This window comes from Madurella fahalii (assembly GCF_045866475.1).
Source record: "Madurella fahalii IFM 68171 DNA, scaffold_4, whole genome shotgun sequence".
Classification (NCBI taxonomy): domain Eukaryota; kingdom Fungi; phylum Ascomycota; class Sordariomycetes; order Sordariales; genus Madurella; species Madurella fahalii.
The window spans coordinates 2,098,762-2,119,480 of record NW_027263974.1 but is presented as its reverse complement, the minus strand read 5'-3'; the positions used below and the strand labels follow the sequence as shown (position 1 = coordinate 2,119,480).

Genomic DNA, 20,719 nt, shown 5'->3' with positions numbered 1-20,719 from the left:
ACGCAAATGAGGAGACGTTGTGGTAGTTCGTATCCGGTTTAATCAGCAATGTGCCACTGCCCATCTCAACACCACGCGAGGCGAGGAAAGGGGGCAGGTATCTTCTTTTTTTTCTGCGTTGCCCTGATGGCTAGGCCCTGTCAACTGGGAATCATTACCCACATGGGCATTACTACTCCCCCGATCCCTTTCCCAAAGACACCCTAATCATGAACACTCAAATCCCTTCCCCAGAAACACGCTACTAATGAACATTCAGTCTCGTCTCGTATTTCCCACAGCTTCTTTCGCTACCTGTTTATGCACGACTAGCCCGCACGAGAATTTCCCGACCATGCAATAGACGTCCCTCGTCCACAAGGCTCTCACTCGGCCCAAATATACCGTCATGTATCTCGCACACTCCATCGTCCCATCAACTGAAAACAGAGACGCTCATCCCCAATGTACCAAGACCTGCTTCTTATTCTTCTTGTTCTTGCCCCCTTGCTGCTGCTGCTCCCCGTCCGCACCACCAGCAGCAGCACCAGCGGCATCGCTCGACCCTGCTCCTGCCCCTGCTCCTGCTCCTGCTCCTGCTCCTGCTCCTGCCCCGCCGCCCCAACTAAATCCAGTATCCCTCGCGCCGCCGCCAAAGTCCCTCCGCACCGCGCCCCTTCCGTATCCAAAGATGGTGGTCTGGGGCTTGGGCGCGGCCGGCAGGGCGGGGAATGCGTCCTCGGACGACATGGGGCCCGGTTTCCGCGCGCCGGGGGCGCCCCTCCCCGTTCCTGACGAGGGGGTAGCAGTGGCCCCGATCCAGCTCGGCTGCGCGGCAGGGCGAGCGGTAGTCGTAGTAGAAGTGCCGCCGCCGCCGCCACTAGGCAGGGCGGGGAAAGCCGCCGACAACGACGGAACGCCTCCCCGCGCGGAGGGGGTCTGGCTAGTCGGGGTAGGAGCCGAGCTCCCCGCCGAGGCGATCGACATGACCGACTGCCCGCCCACGCTAGTCCTGCGCGTGCTATTCTTGAGCTTCAGCACCCTGTTGGAATGTCTCTGCTGCGCAGCGGTAGCGCTGGCTTGCTGCGCAGCGCCGGGGTTGCTGGCGGCGGCGGCGGCGGCCCACCCGCTCGTGGCCGTCGTCGCGCCGTGCATGCCCCCCAGCCCGGGCAGCGACGGGTAATCCTCGTTGATGGCGCGCCAGTTCTGCCAGGCCTTGCGGAGCGCCTCGCCTTTCTTCTTGTCCTCGAAGAGGTCGGCGACCTCGCGCACCAGAGTGCCCAGCGCGTTGGACGAGGTTTCCGAGAAGAGGGCAAAGAAGGCGTCGATGAGCTGCTCGGGCGTCATGGAGCCGCGGTTGAAGGTAGAGATGTGCGAGCGGAAGGTGGCCATCTTGGTGGTGTCATTGGCGAGGAGGTTGGAGGCGCGTTCGACGACGGCACCATGCCGGGTCAGGCTGGCGCGCTGCTCCGGGGTGAGAGAGGAGAGGTCGGTGACGCTTAGGCTTTCCAAGGCGTCGATGATGGGCTGTTGTCTCGGCGGCGGCCGTGGTTGTTGGGACGGCGGAGGTGTCGGACGGGCAAGGCCGGGAGGGAGCGGCCGGCTTGCGCCGGATTGGATGGCCATTTGTCGTTGGAAAGCAAGCTCGTCTCTTCGCAGCGGTTGGGCCGAGCTCACGGGCAACGGTTCCGCGTTCGGATCCGGACCGCGTCTCCGCTGCTGTTCCCTCCCGCTGCCGGCCCCTCTCCTCTCCTGCTCATAGCTCTGGCGCAGGTCAAAGTTCGACAGGTCCACCGTGCGCGCATCCCGACCCTTTGATAACGAACCCCCGTGCTCGCTGAGCTGGTGGGCCTTGAGGTCCATCTCGGACTCGAACACGACAAACTTCTTCTCGAGGCACTCGCGGTCCTGGCAGAGGTAATGGTCCCTCTTGAAGTGCTCCTCGAGCGCGTTGTAATCGAGGTAGTAATGCGGCTGCCTCGAGTCCCTCCTGTCGCACAAGAAACATCGCTCGTGCTTATTCCGGCAGTGCTCGTACAGTTTGTCGCTGTCGTAGAAGCGCGCGCCGCAGAAACCGCAGAGTGGATGGCCCCTGAACCCCGTCTGGTCGACGGCGCCGGGCTTGTCGTCGCCGTGCCGCATATGTTCGGTCAACTCCTTGTCCGCAAACATGTCATGCTCGTGCGTGAAGACCTTCTTGTGCCTGGTACAGAGATCGCACATCTTCTTGCCGTGGACGGAGCGGACATGGCGATGTAAGTCTGGCCAGCCGAGGCCGGCAAAGTCGCACTCGGCGTCGGGGCAGTTGTACCGGAGGAGCAGGACCGTGTCCCCCACGATATCCTCGCCCGCGTACTTGATGCCGATATTGTCGTCGGTGCTGGTAATGTCGGTGGCTGCGAAGTCGTCAAAGCGCTTCTCTCCGTCATCGGTGAAGATGACAAACGGTGCCGGTGTCTAGGCAAAGAGCCTGATCAGTCATCTGCGCCGTTCCTAGCCGGAATAGAAAAACTAAAAACATAAAACCCAAGACCTACCCGGCAGTGTGGACAATCCTTGTTCTTGTAGAGCGCTCTCAGACGTAGGGCGCAGATGTGGCATGTGATATGGTTGCATGGGGCGACCGAGTGGTGGCTGATGGGGTTGGCGCAAATGAAGCAGACCTCGACGTCGCCGTCGGCACCGCCATCCTGGGTCTCGTTCTTGACCTTGAAGCTCTGCGGCTTGCCCGGTTTGGGTGCCTCGGGTGCAGGTTCCGCTGGGGTATTCTGCGCGCCGTGGTGATGTCCGCCGCCTCTGCCCCTCCCTGCCCCAGCACCCCCTCTGCCTCGAGAGTGGTCTCCCCGGCCGCGGCCTCTTCCTCCACGTCCTCTGCCTCTGCCCCTGTGACCGTCACCGCGCGGACCTGAAGGTGGTGTTTGGCTCAGGGTTCCACCGCCGTCGGTTGCTGGTGCGGCGGCGCCGGTCGAAGCCATGCTTGTGCTGCGCGGATCCTGGGCTCTGGTGCTCTTAACAATTGCCAGCTTCGGGTCTGTCCAAAAAGAGGTGGCAATGGTGAGTCCGAGACCTTGGGGTCCGGTCAGTTAATGCACAGGGCTCGTGGGACCAAAAACAGAGGGGGAGAAGAAGCAAAGAGATAGAAGCCTACCGAGTGCACGGCAAACCGCCGGGAAACAATTGGCGCGGCAGCTCCAGAAACAGCTCGTTTGCAGCTTGGGACGTTTTTTGATGGTGGGGTCGGGTTCCGGCAGCTCTGGATGCTTTAATCAGCGTGTGGAATCTGCCCAGGCTGACGGGGGGCAAATCTCAAGCGCCATTGGCACCGCCCCCCGGAGTCGGGTCCCACAGCGGATCTAGCCGGGAATGGCTCGCCGGGTGTGTCATAGTACCCTGACGCTCCCATGTCAGGGTGAACTGTTTGCGCGGGGGAACTTGGAGGGTACCTAGCCAAGATCGAGGAGTCATGCCGGATAGGCATTATAGTCAAGTCACACTCGAGCCAAATACATAGTACCGACACTCGGCGGCGCGCTGAGTCTCCCTGCACTCTCCAGAGGTGCTGCGCCACCAGCCAGATGAGCATTGGAACCACCCCTGAATTCCCTCCTGGGCTCGCCTATGTAACTTGTGCTATCCGCCGCTGTCCGGCCCGTCCCGTGACTTTTGCCTCTGCCCGGCCGCCTGTCCGAAACTACACAATACAAATACCGACGCAATGCTAAGTAAGCAGGACTTAAATGATCCATCGCCCTTGTCCCCGCTGCGAAAGAAGATGGGTCCCTCGGCTTTGCTGCCTATCCTCAAGAGATTGGGCGACTCTTGTCCCCCAGGCCCGACGCACGAAAAAATTACGCGAATGGTTGCGATATCAAACGAGATGGAAAGGGAAACGGAAGATGATGCAGGGCAAGACCATCATGTCAATGTATGGTGTCCCGTCAGAAATTGTGTTGGCTGCTCTGAGCCTCAAGCGACGGCCGCGACTTGTGGCTGTCCAACTCGAGGCAAGAACATATCCAGCGTTGATGGGGGGATCGGTGGAGGTCAACGAGGAGGCCCGCCGTAGCAGCCGACCCAACGAGAAAGAGGCATAAACCGTAGAATCCCTGAGCCAAGTAAAAGTGTTCCCCCCTAGACGCCGTGCACGCCTACCTTAGCCTGCGAAACATCGCCATGCCCGGCCGACTACTCCTCGATAGGATAGAGCTGGCTCCCCAAGAGCTTGTTCATGGAAAACATGTTGATCTTGTCTTGCTTAAAGATGGCCTGCAACTTCTCGTCGCAGAGGATCTGGCGCTTGTCGTTGGGGTCTTGGAGCTCGTTGCCTTTGATGTAATCCCAGAGTTTCTTGACGACTTGGGGACGCGATAACTAGAGCCCCCCGTTAGCTTGAATCACTCCCACGTTGGAGGTCCGCTCCAGCCCTACCTGCTCCTCCCCGCACAGCTCCGCCAAAGCGTGACTGAGGTTAAACGGCTTCTGGAAGCCGCCCCCTGCCTTCCGCTTCGGCTTGCTGCCGGCCTCGGAATCGCCGGCGTCGCTGTCGTCGTCCGAGTGCGCACGCTTGGTGCTCTTCTTCTTGGCCTTGGGCTTCGCCTTGGGCTTGGTCGAGTTCGCTCCGCGGGTCACGCGGCCGCGGGATAGCCTGTTCTCCTGCGCCTGGAGCTCGGCTGCCAGACGGGCATCGGCGTCTTCGCTCGAGCTCTCACGCTTCTGCTTCTTCTTGGCCGGCGGAAGCGAGACCTCAATCTCGCCGTCGGCTCCGGTATCATCTGCGTCGTCCGAAGCCGAATGGCCGTTGGCTCCGTGATTGGGCGATGACTCGGCCCCCGCGCCAGAAGTAGGTGTGGGGATTCCTTGAGCAGCCTCGGCAGATATCGCGTCGAAACGGGCTTCGATCAGGCTCTTGATAGCACTCTTTCGACGCGGGCGTCAGCACCGAGAGAGCGGAACAGACAGCAGCCAACACAAACCTTTTGCTCGCTAAGATCCTTGTCGATCGCTTCCTCCAAGCCCTGCCGGATCTTTTTGCGCGTCACCGTCTGAAGGTCGGCCGATGCGAGGATGCGATCGATGATGCGAGTGTAGGTTTCCCTCTCGTGGTCAGTCACTGTCGACGGTTAGCAAACCGCACGAGCAGTCCAGTCTCGGCCGGACCGGGTCGAGCAGGAGCGTACATGGGGCAGACATGGTGCTGAGGCGGCACGGCGCACCAATGGAGCCGTGGTTGTTGCGTTTGCTGCAGTGCGATCGAACGCCGCGTGACGTGTGTGCAGAGCCCCGGAACGGGATCAACGAGTGTGGCTAGACAGATCCAGGCTTGCGCGAAGTTCTGAGCGGAGGCCCAGGAGGCATAAGAGGTTGGCCTGGCCAGTCGCTTTGGCGCTGAGAAATCTGTTCTTGTAGGTCGCGGCGAAACTGCGGCAGGGCGGCAGGGCGGCAGGGCGGCAGGGTGGCAGGGTGGCAGGCGGCCAGGAGGGATCCGACGTCGCGATAGTTCGCAGAGTCCTGGGCTTGGGAAGTGGAGAAGATGGGTTTATGGGACTTCTACCGGGGCTGCAAGGCGAAGCCAACACCCCCACAAAGGCCGATCGACAAACGCGGGAGAGATGTGGGATGGCAAAGCAAGGCGTGCGTCTGGTCCCCTGATGCAATGGCAGCCAAAGTCGAGCCAACAGATGTGGCGCTTCCGGGCAGAGCGTGTTACCGCAGATAACGCTGAGGTGAGTGCGAAAGGTGCAATTCAGCGGATTGCGGCGAACAATGAGGCGCGTGGCTGGAAGCAGGTGGGGAGCTTCTGCGGCGATCCCTGTCCAATCAATTCTCCGAATTGCAACGGCAACTGTCTTCGCTGGCAGTCCCACTTTTACGTGCCTTTACGTGCACTTTACGTGCACTTAGGAGCAGCTCCACGTGACGTCCAGCGCTGAGACAAGATCTGCCAATTGGCTTTGTCCGTGTTTCTGAGCCGCTCAGTTCGAGAAGAGTCGTGCTTGGGTGGGAGAAATGCACGTCATTCCGTAGCAGCACAGCAAAGCGGGTGTTGTCCTCCTAAAAACGCGGCTGTTTCTTACTAATCGGGAACCCCCCCCCCTCCCCCTAGTACAGTACATTCTACTTTAGGAGCAACTTAATTGCGAGCTCTCTCTCTCTCTCTCTCTGCCGAAAGCCAGGACCCCTCGTCGCTTGTCTCTCTCGGGCGGCGTGTTCCGCATGTCCCGCATCCCGCGAGACACCCCAGGACGGGAGTCTGGGTTGCTGCGTGCTGAAAACGGCTCAGAGCCGACTCACGGCAAAACCACGTCCTCCCGCACATCTGATGCTAACACCCAACGCACAGGATGAATGCAACATCAGAGCATCACGGCAATCGGATGACGGCCGCCATTCACAAGCCCCCCCCCCCCCCCCCCAGCTGCATGATCCTTTTCTACGCATCACGATATCCCTCTGCAACCGACGTACGAGCTTTTTGAGCCTCAAGACGCAATGCGCGCTTCCGGTGCCTCCTGCAGCTTCATGTGGTGCCAGGATCGCTCCGCCGCGCTTCCCCCATCCCTGTCTTGCCTGCACCTTCATCAATATTTGACGCCAACAGGATGCTGCTTGGCCGACCGTCCCAGTGCAATTCGCATGCGGGGTACTCCTCCGTCCAATAGTGCGATCAGGGTCCCACTAGGGGAATTGGTCCCTGGGCGCCCGCCGAGATGAATGCATAGGGTCAAGGTAGGGTAGTTAGGATAACGAACGGGAATATATAGGTAAGTCAAGGGAGCTTCGTCCCAACTTGACCTTCCCGCAAAGACACAGCAGGCAAACTCTCTCACACACATTCACACACATCACACACATCAAACACACACACACCACCAAAATCCCAAAAAAAAAAAAAAAAAAAAAAAAAAAAAAAAAAATTTAGCCTCCCGCGACAATGACCTCTTTCCCGCGCCTCCCGCCGTCGGGGATCAAAGTCGTCATCGTCGGCGCCGGCTTCGCGGGCCTCACGGCGGCCATAGAATGCGACCGCAAGGGCCACTCGGTGGTGGTGCTGGAGAAGGCGCGGGCGCTGGCGCCGCTGGGCGACATCATCTCGTTCGGGCAGAACTCGACGCGCGTCTTCGGCCGGTGGCCCGGCGTCGTCGAGGCGCTGCAGCCGTTGGTGCACAAGAGCGAGGCCGTCCACTTCCACGACTGGAAGGGCGCCTACGTCACCACCCAGTCGTTCGCCGACGAGCACCGCGCCTGGGGCCCCCGCGTCAACGGCCACCGCGGCGAGATCCACCAGGTCGTGCTCGCCCACGCGCGGGCCCGCGGCATCGACGTGCGCCTGGGCTGCAATGCCGTGCGGTACTTCGAGGCCGACGACCACGCCGGCGTCGAGGTCGAGGTGGAGGGCGGCGGCCGGGAGGTGCTGACCGCCGACGTGGTCCTCGCCGCCGAGGGGGTCCGGTCCAGGGGGAGGAAGCTGGTGCTGGGGTTCGAGGACCGGCCGCAGCCGTCCGGCTACGCCGTCTTCCGCACCTGGTTCCCCTCGGACGAGCTGCGGAAGAACGACAAGACGAGGCACCTCGTCGAGAACGGCGACTCGCACCACGCCTGGATCGGCGAGGATGTGCACTTCCTGGCCGCGGCCATCAAGGACGGCAGGGAGATGAGCTGGGTGTGCACCCACAAGGACGACGGGAGCATCGAGGAGAACTGGCAGTTCCCGGGTAAGATTGAGGATGTGTTGCGCGTCGTGGGCGGGTGGGATCCGGTCGTGGTGGAGCTGGTGAAGGCGACGCCGCCCGAGAGGTTGTTTGATTATAAGCTTGTCTTCCGGGACCCGCTGCCCACCTTCATCTCGCCCAAGGCGAGGACGGTGCTGATTGGCGACGCGGCCCATCCATTCCTGCCCACGTCGATTCAGGGGGCGAGTCAGGCGATGGAGGACGGCGTGGTACTGGCCGCGTGTCTGGATAGGGCGGGCAAGGACAAGGTGCAGGAGGCGGTTAGGGTCTGGGAGAAGATTCGGTACGAGCGGGTGCACAAAATTCAAAAGACCGGCATCACCACGCGCGAGCAGTGGCACAAGGCCGATTGGGACGCGATATGGAAGGATCCCAAGTCGCTCCATCTCAAGAGGGAAGCCTGGGTTCTGGATTTCGATGCGGAAGCTGATGCATATGCTTCCTATGATGCGGTGAGAGGAGAGCTGGAGCGGCGGGGAAACCCGACGGCAGGTTCTGTCTTGACATGACGGCTCGGCTGCTCCGGGTTGCCCATTTCCTCGGTAGCTTGGGATCGGAATTCCTAGCATGGTTAGTTACTATCCTTTGCCAACGTAGACATGCCTCAGCATAGACTTTGAATACGACCGGAATGGCAGCAAGGTTGCTAATGACTTGTGAGCATCAGGCCTAGGTGAAGCGGGGGCGGTTACGCCGTTTACTTCGAGCTGTGTATCCGCAAATACGTGAACGACGGGTCTTCTACAGAAGCAAGAAGGCGGGACATCACGCAGCGGAGAGATGTGGCTCGTTGGACAAATATGGGCCTTAGCTTGGATGAGGTCTCTAAGGCGGTTGATGGTACTGACGCACTAAAGTAGTACCACTCATCCACACTCCCCGCTCAAGGGGACAGTCAACCAATAGGTCAACCCGCTCAGAAAGATAGCTCGCCCAACTTCTTCCTCAGCACCTGAGCAATGATATCTGGGTTCGGGCCACCCCCCCCAGCAGCCACGATATCCTCACGCGTCACACGCAGCGCCCTGACGCCGGGCTCTCTTGCCTGGACTTCCTGAGTCACAGCCTGCACTTGCTCATCCGGCACTCCGCCTCCAAAGACGATGGCTCGCGGCTTCTGGCGCTCGGGAACGGGCCGGTTGAAGTTGGTGCCAAGCTTGGACGAGATTTCGGTCTCCAAATGGCCAGAGCAGACCTCGGGCAGCTCGGACAAGGCGGCGTCGAAGCTGAGACAGGTATGGGTGACTTTATTGGGCATTAACTACCGTACCTTAAGCAAAAGATGGGAGGAAAGGGGTTGGTGTTGAGATGGATAGATGCTTACCGTCGTAATCCGGAAGCAGAAGTTCCTGGATCTTCTCGGCAACGCCGGGGTCGGCACCAAAGCTCGCAATAGGGACGACCATTGTGTGGGTGGGTTGTGATTTGAGGTTCTGAGCAAGGTTGGGGTCTGTATCTGGGCAAGGTCGAGGTCTGCTAGTCTGTGCCTGGTCGATGTTCTGATTCCACAACCCGAGAAGAAAGGGGATGAGAGCCGCCTATTTATAGACAAAGACGGTGTTGAGCAGACCAATACTTTGACGTAAGTCCACATCTCGTTAGAACTTGGCGCCTGCTGGCCATAACCCGCAATCTTCGCTGAGAAGCAGCATAGGGGCCCCTTGGCTTCTCGCCGTCGCCAATCGATTCCATGATCCTACGGTTCCATGCGTCTCAATTCCAGCTTTGGCCAGGCGCGTCGTCCAAAGGGCGTCTCCCCCCAGACCGTTTATGTGGGGTAATCCGAGCCGCCGCGTCTCAAACTACAACTAGCTGCGGCGTCAGCCAAGGAGCAACTCGGAGTCCGCAGCATCCCCGAACCAACGACAATGCTTGGTCGCAATTCCGGCATCAATGCCGATCTGAGAGGCTGATCGTTGGATGCCATTAGCCTATGGAACTCCACATTGTAAAGTCGGGCATCGACGACCGAGGCGCTGATGGCCATCGACTCTTGTCTCGGTCCCGACCGCTACGACGTCTCGATTGTCTTGGGCCCATCCGGAGCGCAGTGCTGCCGTTTATTCCTCGTCCTCATCTCCACCCCCAAAAATGAGGTATCCAATGCCAAACTTTTGATCTCTTTCGTTCGACAGCATACTGTTGCTGGATTGGGTCGTCTCGATGCGATCGATGGCTGCGGCCCGCTACTGACGAAATGCCACCGCGTCACGCAAAGCGGCCTGACATTTCTGACCAGAGCCGTGGTACCCGAGGTTAGGCAGTTGCTTTGACTTCAAATGTGAGGAGGGTGGGGTTAGCAGACGGATATCGCGGTAACTGAGAAAAAGAAGAGCCGTTACATTCATCCATGCGTCGTCATTCTCATTCTCCCCACCATTCCCGAGCCCCCATGGGTAAGCTCCCTACGCGTCACAATCTCTCAGCAACTGTCGGCAAACCGTGTCCCGTTCACTCACCAGACAACGTCGTCCACAGTTTCCAAGCCAAGGAGGTAAGCCCATACAACGTGTCTCCGTGGTTCATGGCAACCACCGTGAAGCTCCAGTAAAGGCAAGACTGGCGAAGCGGCTCTTCAGAGATAAGTTAGAGAACAACTCTCTCTTCAGTTCTTGAATTTGCTACTAAGGTGTACAACCCTCTAAGGTTTCCGTGTGGGATTTTCCTATGTTGCGTACTTATCTTTCTCATTCGGAGACTGGACTTGTGATGTGGCGACGGCGCCACTCCCAACCGGATGGACGGTGGAAGCACTACCAGACTCAGAACATTAAATTGGAAGGGCGACCGGCATACGGCATTGTTTACCGCGTTGGGCAGTGTACCAACCTGGCGGGCCGCCTACTCATCAGATCGCAAACTAGTTGTACTCAGAGTGTCCCGTATTCCTGGCGTCTATGGTCTAGACACGTTGGCAGCTAGCCTCTACAACCGCACCATAATGAGAGTTAAGGCCGGCAACGACTCACCGGACCTTGAACTTGAGAGGCATGTCCTGGACGACGGGGAACAGTGGCACAATACCACTTTGATCAGGCGTACTCACGTTTGTGTGAGATACCTGTTGAATTCCGGTGCCAACACAGCTACTAAGTTATATGGTACGTGTGCCACCTCTATACTAGCAACCAGTATGCATCCAGCATACGCAGTCATCCAGAGAAAGGTATCATAAAATCAAACCGCCCCGTGCCCCCCGAACCATAACGCCATGTGCCGCCCTGCTCCTGAAACCCGATATGGGCTTGTGTAGATGCCCATGTGGGAAGACGAATAGAAAAAGAATGGAGAGAACAGCGTCCAGCCAAGAACCGACACAGCATTCCTTCCCCCCCTTCAGCCCATCATTTCGATGCCGCCATCGGCGTCCTGGATATTCAATTTCCTCATTTTCTCGGGGAGGTCTTTGTCCCCGCCCGCACCCATCCTGCGTACCAGGGCCGGCGGCTCTTCCTTCTCGTCCCCGCTCCCTTCCTCGGCCGAGTCGTCAATGTAGTAGTCTGCAACCCTCGCCCATCAAGTGTGGGTAGACGTAAAATTCGAGGGCGAGCCAATCCCAATAGCTGCCGGCAGCGCGCAGCAGGTCGTCGGCGGCGAAAGCGAGCGCGGTGAGCTGATCGCGGTCTCCGTTCTTCTGCGCGGCCGGCGTGTGCCGCTCGTACTCGTTGCGTGCCCATACGATTTGGTACACGAGCTCGATCCTGTTCAGCGTTTGTGAGTAATAGTTCTTGGCGGGACTTGGGGTTGGGATTGTGGAGAATGTGAGGGGAAAACAAGGGAGCTTGTGCTAGCTGGCAGCGGCTGGACAGCCTTTGAAGGTAGAAGTCATCTCTGGCGGCGGCCGAGGTTGTCCTAGGCGGTAGGTCCTCTCGCTGCCGTCCATTGGCTCGGCGTCCGCATTCATGAGGAGAACAGGCCGGTTGTTGGGCAAAAAATGTAGGTCGTCGAATACTAGTAATCAAGATTCGTTTGAGAAGTCATATGTGGACTCCAAACTAGAAAAAAAACCACTAACCAGCTGTCCTCTGGAATAGCCTGAGACGGCTCGGAAAAACTCGCCGCGCGCCCAAGATACTCGACGATCCCTTCCTCGGGACGGATGCCGGAGTCCGCGTCTTTCAGCGTCTTTCCTATGACTTCCAGCGCATTGACGATCATCGTTCGAGCGTCGCGCTTACGGACCTTGGTGTTGCCGCCGTGCAAACTGATGATGGCGCGCTGGACAATGGCGTCCCGGGCGTCGGAGCGGAGGATCCTCGGCGAGCCCTGCCTACGTCGCCAGCAGAAACCGGCTGAGAGCAAATCGTGTTAGTAGGTAAGTAATCGCGAGAATCGATTTAGCGGAAAGGAAAACGCCATCTCAGGAGCCATCACGTCTTTCCTCGCATGGAGGAAGGGTGCGTCTCGAGTCATCGTTGCCCCGGGGCTCTCGAAAACCGTCGGTCGGGTGAGCGATGATCGCGTCTTCAGCCGGTTGTAAGTCGCCATCTTACGCTGGGCAAGCAGGGGAATACGCACATCTCGCCGGCGGGAGCGGCTGACGTGAAGACAAGCGAGATTTTCGTTCCGGGAAAATGTATGATACATACCACGCGGGAACCAATTAAAAAGGACATCTCTGGCTGCGGCGGCCATTTCTCTCGTTGTGGAAGGGGAGAGAGCGGCGAGCTAACGGTTCGTATGGGTATTTTAATTTGAAGAAATGAAGAAAAAAGAAATAAAGGAACCTCTCGGTCGTAGACGAAGCTCTGGCGAGATGAGAAGATTGAACGTCTCAAGGAGATTGAAGGCTGGAAAACTTGAGAGCGGGAAGATGTCGGTGGGACCAAAAGCAGGTAGGGTCAACAAAATGATTAGGGTTCCTATTGTCAGTGATGTGAATTAGGTCAGTTGTGGCCAGAGTTTTCGAGAATTGTGTGGCCATCTGCACAATACTCTGCGTAATTCAGCCATCAGTCGTGAGAGGAAGGATCAGGTGAGGATACCCAAGTTAAGATGGAACACCAAAGACTGTCTCCTATTGTCAGCGCCTCCAGAATCAGAACTTCTCAGGTGAAGGTATCCAGCTGAGACTGAAGTTTTGAAATACGGCAACCGTCTGAATTATTCAGCTTTAATTTGGGGCCAAGACGCGAGCGAGCGTGGCCTATTGTTTATAGCTTCCAAACACAGACTTCACTTGAATTGATCAATAATCATGCTGTCAAGCGCGATGATGTTCGCTTCAGCCACGCTGGCGTGGAATGGCATCGTTTTCTCGCCACCCCCCAGTAACCATTTCTGCCCGTTATCTCTTCGTGTGGTAGACTTTCCATCGCTTAACACTGAAGATTCAGTGGGGAAGGTCTTGGATGATACTTGCAAAGTCGAGCTTGAGCAAGTGAACAGGGTGGAGGCTGAGGCCGGTAACCTCTAAACCGACGGCTGTGTTTCAGTAGGGAGAGAAAGAAAATGTCGAGAGATTACTGGGATATCACGTTGTAGGGTTCTATGTAAGCATATGATGAGTGATGAGTGACTGGCTTGACGATTCCTTACGAGCAAGCACCTGTGTCGCCACTAATGCCCTTGCCTTCTCTTCCCACGGATGCTCAGGCTGTAGGAGCAATGAAAGAAAGCAAAATTGTCTCCTTGCAAGCCCAACGCGCCCATACACGCCGGGCAGGCACCCTCGGCCTCTATACATCGGATGGAAGAACCTGAGGAGGGGCGGTGGCTAGCAGGGCCGGCACCTGCTACCTAAGGTCTGCCACATCCCTTTATCTGCCACCGAACCGCACCATCTGCCAACACAAACCAAGAACAGAGCTTGTTGGCCAATTGGCATTGACGACCAGTCACCCGCCAGAAGCTGTGGGTTCAACTCCCACACGTTTGCGCTACCCAGATCTCTAGGGAACTGGGCTGGGACAGGACTCGTTCATGGTAATAGCCGGCATAGGTTTGTGGGTACAACGTCTTAGTGGTAGACAGTACTTGCTCATAGGATGCACACTCTGTGAGAGTCCTGTTGCGATACCCAGCTTGACTGGGCTGGTGGGCTTGTTCATGGTAACAGCCGGCATGGGGTTGTGGGTACAACGTCTTAGTGGTAGACAGTACTTGCACATAGGATGCACACTCTGTGATAAGCCTTGAGGGATCCGGGGGATTCAACAGCTCTGAACAGTTTTTTTTCGTAGTTTGTTTTTTTCGTTTTCTTTTACTTCCTTTTCCCACAGTTCTTTCTTCCCTCCTGTCTTTTAACTGCCAAGGTCTCCGTCTCCTAACACCTAAATCTGCCCGTTCTAATTACCTTCAACTAGCTACACCTAATGGCAATAAATGTTTTATTACATAGTGTTAACCAATGCGTCTGTGCAGAACTCGTTGCCATCCAGACAGCAAAAAACCATCGACAAGCTAAAACAGTACCTGGCAACTCACCGCAATCACAAACCCAAGGGACAACGGGGGTTTGCGGCGAAAAAAGGTGCGCAAGACGACGGCAGCAATCCAGAGTCTTCGGGAAAGAGCTCTTCAAGCGCTCAGTTCCAACCTCATTCTTGAGGACCATCGCCGACGAGCTTGAGAGGATACGTAATCTCAACTCTCGCCTGTTCCTCAGCGGCCGAGCGGTCTGCCGCAGTCCATCGCGCTCCATTAGGGTTTTGAGACATGCACCGACTGGGTGAGAAGCAAACAGTGGCCTACGAACGCTCCAGGAAGAAATACCTCTGAGACACAAAGCACAAGCCCAAATTGGAGTGCTGTATGTCAGCGGCCTCAGGCTCCCTCTATCGATCAATTTACGAAGGGAAAGCCGTCGGTGGGAAGCTTGGTGTATTAGGCCGTTTGCCTGGCTGATGCCTCTCTGACTTATGTCGTACATGGGTAGGGTTTCACGGCTTGGAATAAGGTATCCTGCAGATCATGAATGACCATTTGGCATGTGGAACAGCACATATTCCTAGAGGCATACGAGAGTCGTAACTCGCTGTAGGTGGCACGATCCTGGGAGCTTGCCTATCTTTCCACAAAGACCCAGATGGGAGGGGCTGTAGGAGGGCGACGAGTATGGCAGCACTGCAGCTGCTTGCCCATCACTGGGACAGGGCTCACAGCCATGTATTTGGGCCATCTATGGTATTCTACAGTCCCAAGCCCACCGCCACCGGCGCTACCTACACTCAGTGCCTCTCTCGCCTCCTGGGAGCCGCTCTTATTATGTCGTCCACACGCAAAAGGAGCTGTGATCGTGGTCAGTCCTAGAGCGCCAAAACCGGAATACGTGGGTTCTTACCTCAGCTGCCTCGCTGGCTGACGACACCACCGCCTTCTTGAGCTTGTAGCTCTCAATCACGCCGAGGTCCCGCATATCAGCAATCCCGCCTCCGGGAGTCATCAAATCAAGACCGTAGGTCGTCAAACCGTCGTAAATCGCCTTGCGGAGGCGAGCAACCAGATCGCCCGAGTCCAGACCGGCGTTGTCTGCAAGGATGGTGGGCAGCTGGCGCAGAGCCACGGCAAACGAGGCCACTGCCGTCTGCCGCTTGCCCTCGACCCGCGTCGCGGCACCCTCGACAGCCTTGGCCATCATCATCTCGGCGCAGCCACCGCCTAATGTTGTGCGCGGCTCCTTGACCGTCTGCGAGAGGACGGCGAGCGCGTCGTGCAGGCTACGCTCGGCCTCGTCCAGGAGCTGGTCCGTCGCGCCGCGGAGCACGATGGTGCATGCCTGTCCGGCCGCAACGCCCGAGAACTTGATGAGGGTGTCCTCGCCGATAAGGACCTCTTCGATCAGATCGCAGTGCCCTAGCTTAACTTGTTCGGGGTGGTCGAACGTAGAGGCGATCTCGCCGCCAGTGACGAGGGCCAACCGCTCAATCCCGTCAAAGTCGGCATGCTCGATCGACATGATGCCGGCATCCGTAAAGAGCTGCTCGGGCCAGTTGTAGATAAGTTGCCGGTTGATGAAGCAGTTGATGCCGTGCGCCTTGATCTTCTCCACCTTTGCCTTCATCTTCTCCTTCTCGGCCTTCTCGAGCTCCGCCAGCTTGCTAGTCGACCCGACCTTGAGCCGGGCCCCGAAGATCTTGACCTTGTCGGTATCCATCGATGTATTGGCAACAAGAATCTTGGCTTTCTCGAGGCGCTTCGGCTGGTTGACGCCAATCTTCTTGTCCAGGATGAAACCCTCATCCAGGTATGACTCGCTGAGCTTTCCGCCGGCTTTCTTGATGATTTGGATGTTGGTGAGGTCGGACGATCCTTTCAACCGCAGGACGGCGTCGACTGCCAGCCTGGCGAAATGGTCCCTGTCCTGGGCGAGCACCTTGGAGCTCAGTGTGGTCCGCGCGATGGCAATGAGGTCCTTCTTGAACGCTTCCGGGTTCTTGCTGTTGTCCACTGCCGATGCCTCCAAAGCTTTCAGCGCCGCCTGGCTGGCTATCCGGTAACCTTCGATGATTGTCTGAGGGTGGATCTTCTTGTCGATGAGCTTCTCGGCTTCACGCAGCAGCTCGGCAGCGAGTACGGCAACCGAGGTGGTACCGTCACCGACTTCATCGTCCTGGACCTTTGAGATGTTCACGAGAACCTTCGCTGCGGCATTGTCGAGCGCGATGGACTTGAGGATGGTAGCGCCATCGTTTGTGACCATAATCTCGCCCGTCGACCTGCAGCCGTGGTGTTAGCCCCTGAAGCGGTATGAAGGCGAATACTGGGGGAGCGTACGCAGACTGCAGGATCTTGTCCATGCCCTTCGGCCCGAGTGTGCTCTTCACCAGATCGCCAACGGCGATGGCGCCGACAAAGGCAGTGAGGCGGGCATTCTCACCCTTCTCCTGTGTCGTCCCCTCCTCGAAGATCTGGGTGGGGCTGAACGAGGACTGGGTTGCGGTTAGCGGGGGCTGAGGGAAGAAGGTTTTAATATTGTTGGAAAATGGGACATACCATAGTACCAGCCGGGTTGGTATCGGGGAAAGTCGACGACTGCGGGTTGCGGTCCGAAAGGGAAAGGGATCAGATCGGTACGTGATCGTGGGGGAGGGAGGAGGGGCAGCTCTGGATCCAGGCAGGCCCTTCCAGTCAACGACGAAAGCTGCACGGCACCCGGACTTTTTCTGCCCTGGCACTGGCAAAAGTCTGGGAGCTTTCTCTTACCGCCTTTCACAGTTGGCGCCACCTGAAGAGAATCGAAAAGCAACACCCCTCCTTACCCGATCAAAAACGTGCGAGGATACGTGTGGAACGGACAGACAGACAACTTTCACGTTTCTATGCTGCGACCTAGGCTTGCAACAGGTTAATTCTGCAGTTCTATTTTGTATATTGGAAGCCTCTTGCCGACTCGTCTTGCCGCCTCGTCTTGCCGCCTCGCCTTGCGGTCGCTCAACAGATTCTAAAAGAGATACGCAAGATTATCCTAAAAACATAGGTTTTGTGGGGCAATTTTTCGACTTTGGAGGTCGACTCTGCCTGAACCCCACCACGCTCTGCGAAGCGCACAAAATCTCAATTATCCCCGACGGCAGACGGTCCAGTTACCCCCCCGCGGCCAGCGCAACAGCGTAACGAGAACGCATCCATTTCCGCAGCGGCCCCACGGTCCAGACCGATTGCCCAGCATGGCGCCGTCATTTGACCATTTGCGCGAGGAGGACCTCGACGAGGAGGACTTCGATATGGACGATGTCGACATTTCGGATCTGCGAGAAAAATACGAGGTGCAGCTCGAGCAAGGCTACGATGCCTTTGTTGTCGTCGACGGCCTGCCCACGGTCGACGAGGCTCAAAAACCAAGGCTCATCAAATTTCTGCTCAAGAAGCTAAACACGGTCGGCCGGACTAGCGAGGATGCCATATTTATGCCCATGGGCGACGACGGAAAGTCGCTAAGGTATGCAGACCAAAAGTTCTAGGTCCGCGGCATGACACTGACATGGCGTTCTGCAGCTTTGCCTTTGTAGAGTATTCGTCACCCGCCGAGGCGGCTGCGGCAGTGCGGCAGCTCGATCTCGTTCCCCTCGACAAGAAGCACACGATGCGCGTCAACAAGCTCACCGATGTCGACCGGTACGGGCGGGAAGGACGGGTAGATGAGCACTACACCCCGCCAAAGATCGAAGAATTTCAGGAAAAGGAGCACCTCCGCTGGTTCATGGCGGATCCGAGCGGGCGCGGCAGAGATCAGTTTGTCATGTTTCGAGGGGAGTCGGTGGGCGTCTTCTGGAACAACGAGAAGGACCAGCCCGAGAGCATTGTCGACCGGCAACAGTGGACGGAGACGTTTGTTCAGTGGTCGCCTCTGGGGACATACCTCACATCGGTGCACGCGCAGGGTGTGCTACTCTGGGGCGGCCCGTCGTGGTCTAGGCTTCGGAGATTCGCCCATCCCTTTGTCAACCTCGTCGCCTTCTCGCCCAACGAGAAGTACATGGTGACGTGGTCCAACCGGCCGATCGCCATCCCCGACAGCGGCCATCCTGCCCTCTCGCTGGACGACGACGGCAAGAATTATGTCATCTGGGACATCGAGACAAGTAAGCCGCTGCGGTCCTTTGCCCAGCTCGACACACCTGCCGGCGACGAGCAAGGCCTCAAGAAAGCGCCCAAGTTCCCGTGGCCCGCGTTCAAGTGGTCGGCAGACGACAAGTACGTGGCGAGGCTGAACCAGGGCACTTCCATCTCGGTGTACGAGCTTCCAAACATGAACCTCCTGGACAAGACGGCGATCAAGCTCGAGGGTGTGATGGACTTTGACTGGGCACCGGCCACCCCGCGCAGGGACGGCGTCAAGACATACGAACAACTCTTCTGCTTCTGGACCCCTGAGATCGGCAGCAACCCTGCCAGGGTCGGCCTGATGAGCATTCCCTCCAAACAGATTGTCCGGTCTCTCAATCTATTCAGCGTCTCGGATGCCAAGCTGCATTGGCAATCCGATGCCTCGTACCTCTGCGTCAAGGTCGACCGGCATTCCAAGTCTAAGAAGTCGCTAGCGACCACGCTGGAGATTTTCCGTGTCAGGGAGAAGGGCGTGCCGGTCGAGGTGGTAGACACGATCAAAGACACCGTCATTAACTTTGCATGGGAGCCCAAGGGAGATCGTTTTGTTATCATTACCACGACGGAGCCCGTCGGTGCCACCGCCGTGCCGCCCAAGACGGCGGTTTCCTTCTTCTGCCCCGAGAAGGCCAAGGGCAATGCGGTTGGCAACTTCAAGCACCTGCGGACGCTCGACAAGAAGAACAGCAACGCCATCTACTGGTCACCAAAGGGCAGGTTCGTCGTGATCGCCACCGTCCACAACCAGCAAAGCTCGGATCTCGAGTTCTTCGACGTCGACTTTGAGGGTGAGAAGCCAGAGGCCGAGAAGGACCTGACGGCAAACCTGCAGCTGATGAACACATCGGAGCACTACGGCATGACCGATGTAGAGTGGGATCCGTCAGGCCGCTACGTCGCCACGTGGGCGTCAGCCTGGAAGCACTCGGTAAGTCGTTTCTCTCTAGCACACGGAAAATCCAACTCAACTCACCACTAATGCCCCCTCCTCTCTCTCTCCCCCGCTTTAGATGGAAAATGGCTACCACCTCTACGATTTCCGGGGCGAGCAGCTCCGCGAAGAACACATCGAGAAGTTCAAGCAGTGGGCGTGGCGGCCGCGCCCGCCCACGCTCCTCAGCAAGGAGGAGCAGAAGCAGATCCGCAAGAACCTGCGCGAGTACTCGCGCGTGTTCGAGCAGGAGGACGCCGAGCGCATCAGCAGCGCCGACGTGGCCGTGGTCGAGGCCCGGCGCCGCGTGCTCGACGAGTGGTACGCCTGGCGCAGCGCCATGGAGGAGGAGCTCGACGAGGAGCGCGCCGCCCTGGGCCTGCCCGCCGATCCCGTCGCCGAGCTGCTCAAGGCGCGGGCGGCCGAGATTGCGCCCGACGGGGAGGAGCAGGTCATTGAGGAGATCATGGAGGAGGTGCTCGAGGAGACCGAGGAGATTGTCAACTAGTAGGATTTGATCTACATCGTACTTCCCACCACCCTGCTGCAAACGTTGCCACCTCTTCTTTTGCCGCCTTCCCCCGTTGAGCAGAGCCGAGCTGATCTTGTGAGGGGCTTTCCTTTTCTTTCGTTTTTCAACTTTTGTTGTCGTTTTCTGATAGGCGGGGCTTGCTGGGGCGAAGGCCGAGAAATGAAATCAGACCAAGACCCTGGTCGGACTGGGAAATAGGTGGATGGGGCTGGTGTTCATCAAAATCACTTGCTTCGGGATAATAGACAGGGTGTGCGTGGTAAAAGGTCTGACGGCTTTTGCACCGTTGCATTATCAAAAGCTGGTCTGGGGCGGTTTCGGGTAGTCACACCAACGAGGTAGTATCATGTTTTACGCAGCTTTGTTAAGACCATGTGAGATACAGGCGAGAGCCGCGACGCTAGTCACAGCAATGTACGGTGTATGCGTGACGGCATCGTGTCTCGATCGCCGGCCCCTCAGGCGGAAAACAAAAGCAATCAAATACGGCCGCGACGCGGAACTTGCCTCGACCATGTGTCTTGGGATTCGATATCAGTTTTGACCCCGAGTTAAAATGAACACAGTCGTTTATTGAAAGCCACAGACCAGGTTGGTAGAAGCCACTGTGGGTCGAGCCGGCACTTGTCCTTGAAGCTCCTGGAATCCGGGGATGACAAACTAAGTCTTGTGTATCCAAACGGTCTGCTCGGTGTTCTGAGAACTCGCTGTAGGGTATGCAAAACCCCGGCACCGGTTTGCCTTCCCTACCGCTGAGGCGGCATATCCGACGACGTTGCGGTAACACGTCGAGTGCAGTATTCAACACAACAATGCTCTGGAGCACCGCCGCCATCTCGCCCCTGTCCCCAGGATAGAGCGTTGCTTCTTCAACCCGAGTGGGCCCGCAAATCCCCTATTCCGAAGAGATAATATCGACGAACAGGGCCTCAGGAACCTGGCTCCGTCGGAATTCTGCGTTCGAGCACGGGATCTCACATCGGGCTCGCGCTGCCATGA

General features: G+C 57.7%; 7 protein-coding genes across 7 annotated transcripts; 2 read left to right on the top strand and 5 right to left on the bottom strand.

Annotated features, from left to right (window-relative positions):
* Positions 1-435: 435 nt before the first annotated feature.
* Positions 436-2,954, bottom strand: MFIFM68171_07628 (uncharacterized protein; the record flags this gene model as incomplete). The annotated part of the gene is made up of 2 exons (XM_071063048.1): positions 436-2,436; positions 2,517-2,954. 2 exons carry the CDS (start codon positions 2,952-2,954, stop codon positions 436-438), a joined length of 2,439 nt encoding a protein of 812 aa, XP_070919149.1.
* A 1,210-nt stretch (positions 2,955-4,164) lies between these two features.
* On the bottom strand, positions 4,165-5,169 carry MFIFM68171_07627 (uncharacterized protein; the record flags this gene model as incomplete). The annotated part of the gene is made up of 4 exons (XM_071063047.1): positions 4,165-4,350; positions 4,408-4,896; positions 4,953-5,089; positions 5,157-5,169. The coding sequence occupies 4 exons, from the start codon at positions 5,167-5,169 to the stop codon at positions 4,165-4,167; spliced, it is 825 nt and encodes a 274-aa protein (XP_070919148.1).
* Positions 5,170-6,910: 1,741 nt separating this feature from the next.
* On the top strand, positions 6,911-8,218 carry MFIFM68171_07626 (uncharacterized protein; the record flags this gene model as incomplete). The annotated part of the gene is made up of 1 exon (XM_071063046.1): positions 6,911-8,218. One exon carries the CDS (start codon positions 6,911-6,913, stop codon positions 8,216-8,218), a length of 1,308 nt encoding a protein of 435 aa, XP_070919147.1.
* Positions 8,219-8,625: 407 nt separating this feature from the next.
* MFIFM68171_07625 (uncharacterized protein) lies at positions 8,626-9,115 on the bottom strand (the record flags this gene model as incomplete). The annotated part of the gene is made up of 2 exons (XM_071063045.1): positions 8,626-8,954; positions 9,034-9,115. The coding sequence occupies 2 exons, from the start codon at positions 9,113-9,115 to the stop codon at positions 8,626-8,628; spliced, it is 411 nt and encodes a 136-aa protein (XP_070919146.1).
* Positions 9,116-11,045: 1,930 nt separating this feature from the next.
* On the bottom strand, positions 11,046-12,344 carry MFIFM68171_07624 (uncharacterized protein; the record flags this gene model as incomplete). Its single annotated transcript, XM_071063044.1, has 4 exons — positions 11,046-11,183; positions 11,242-11,410; positions 11,725-12,001; positions 12,299-12,344. The coding sequence occupies 4 exons, from the start codon at positions 12,342-12,344 to the stop codon at positions 11,046-11,048; spliced, it is 630 nt and encodes a 209-aa protein (XP_070919145.1).
* Positions 12,345-14,878: 2,534 nt separating this feature from the next.
* On the bottom strand, positions 14,879-16,646 carry CCT2 (T-complex protein 1 subunit beta; the record flags this gene model as incomplete). Its single annotated transcript, XM_071063043.1, has 4 exons — positions 14,879-14,938; positions 14,992-16,366; positions 16,425-16,579; positions 16,644-16,646. The coding sequence occupies 4 exons, from the start codon at positions 16,644-16,646 to the stop codon at positions 14,879-14,881; spliced, it is 1,593 nt and encodes a 530-aa protein (XP_070919144.1).
* A 671-nt stretch (positions 16,647-17,317) lies between these two features.
* On the top strand, positions 17,318-19,696 carry PRT1 (Translation initiation factor 3 subunit b; the record flags this gene model as incomplete). The annotated part of the gene is made up of 3 exons (XM_071063042.1): positions 17,318-17,589; positions 17,646-19,185; positions 19,268-19,696. 3 exons carry the CDS (start codon positions 17,318-17,320, stop codon positions 19,694-19,696), a joined length of 2,241 nt encoding a protein of 746 aa, XP_070919143.1.
* Positions 19,697-20,719: the final 1,023 nt, after the last annotated feature.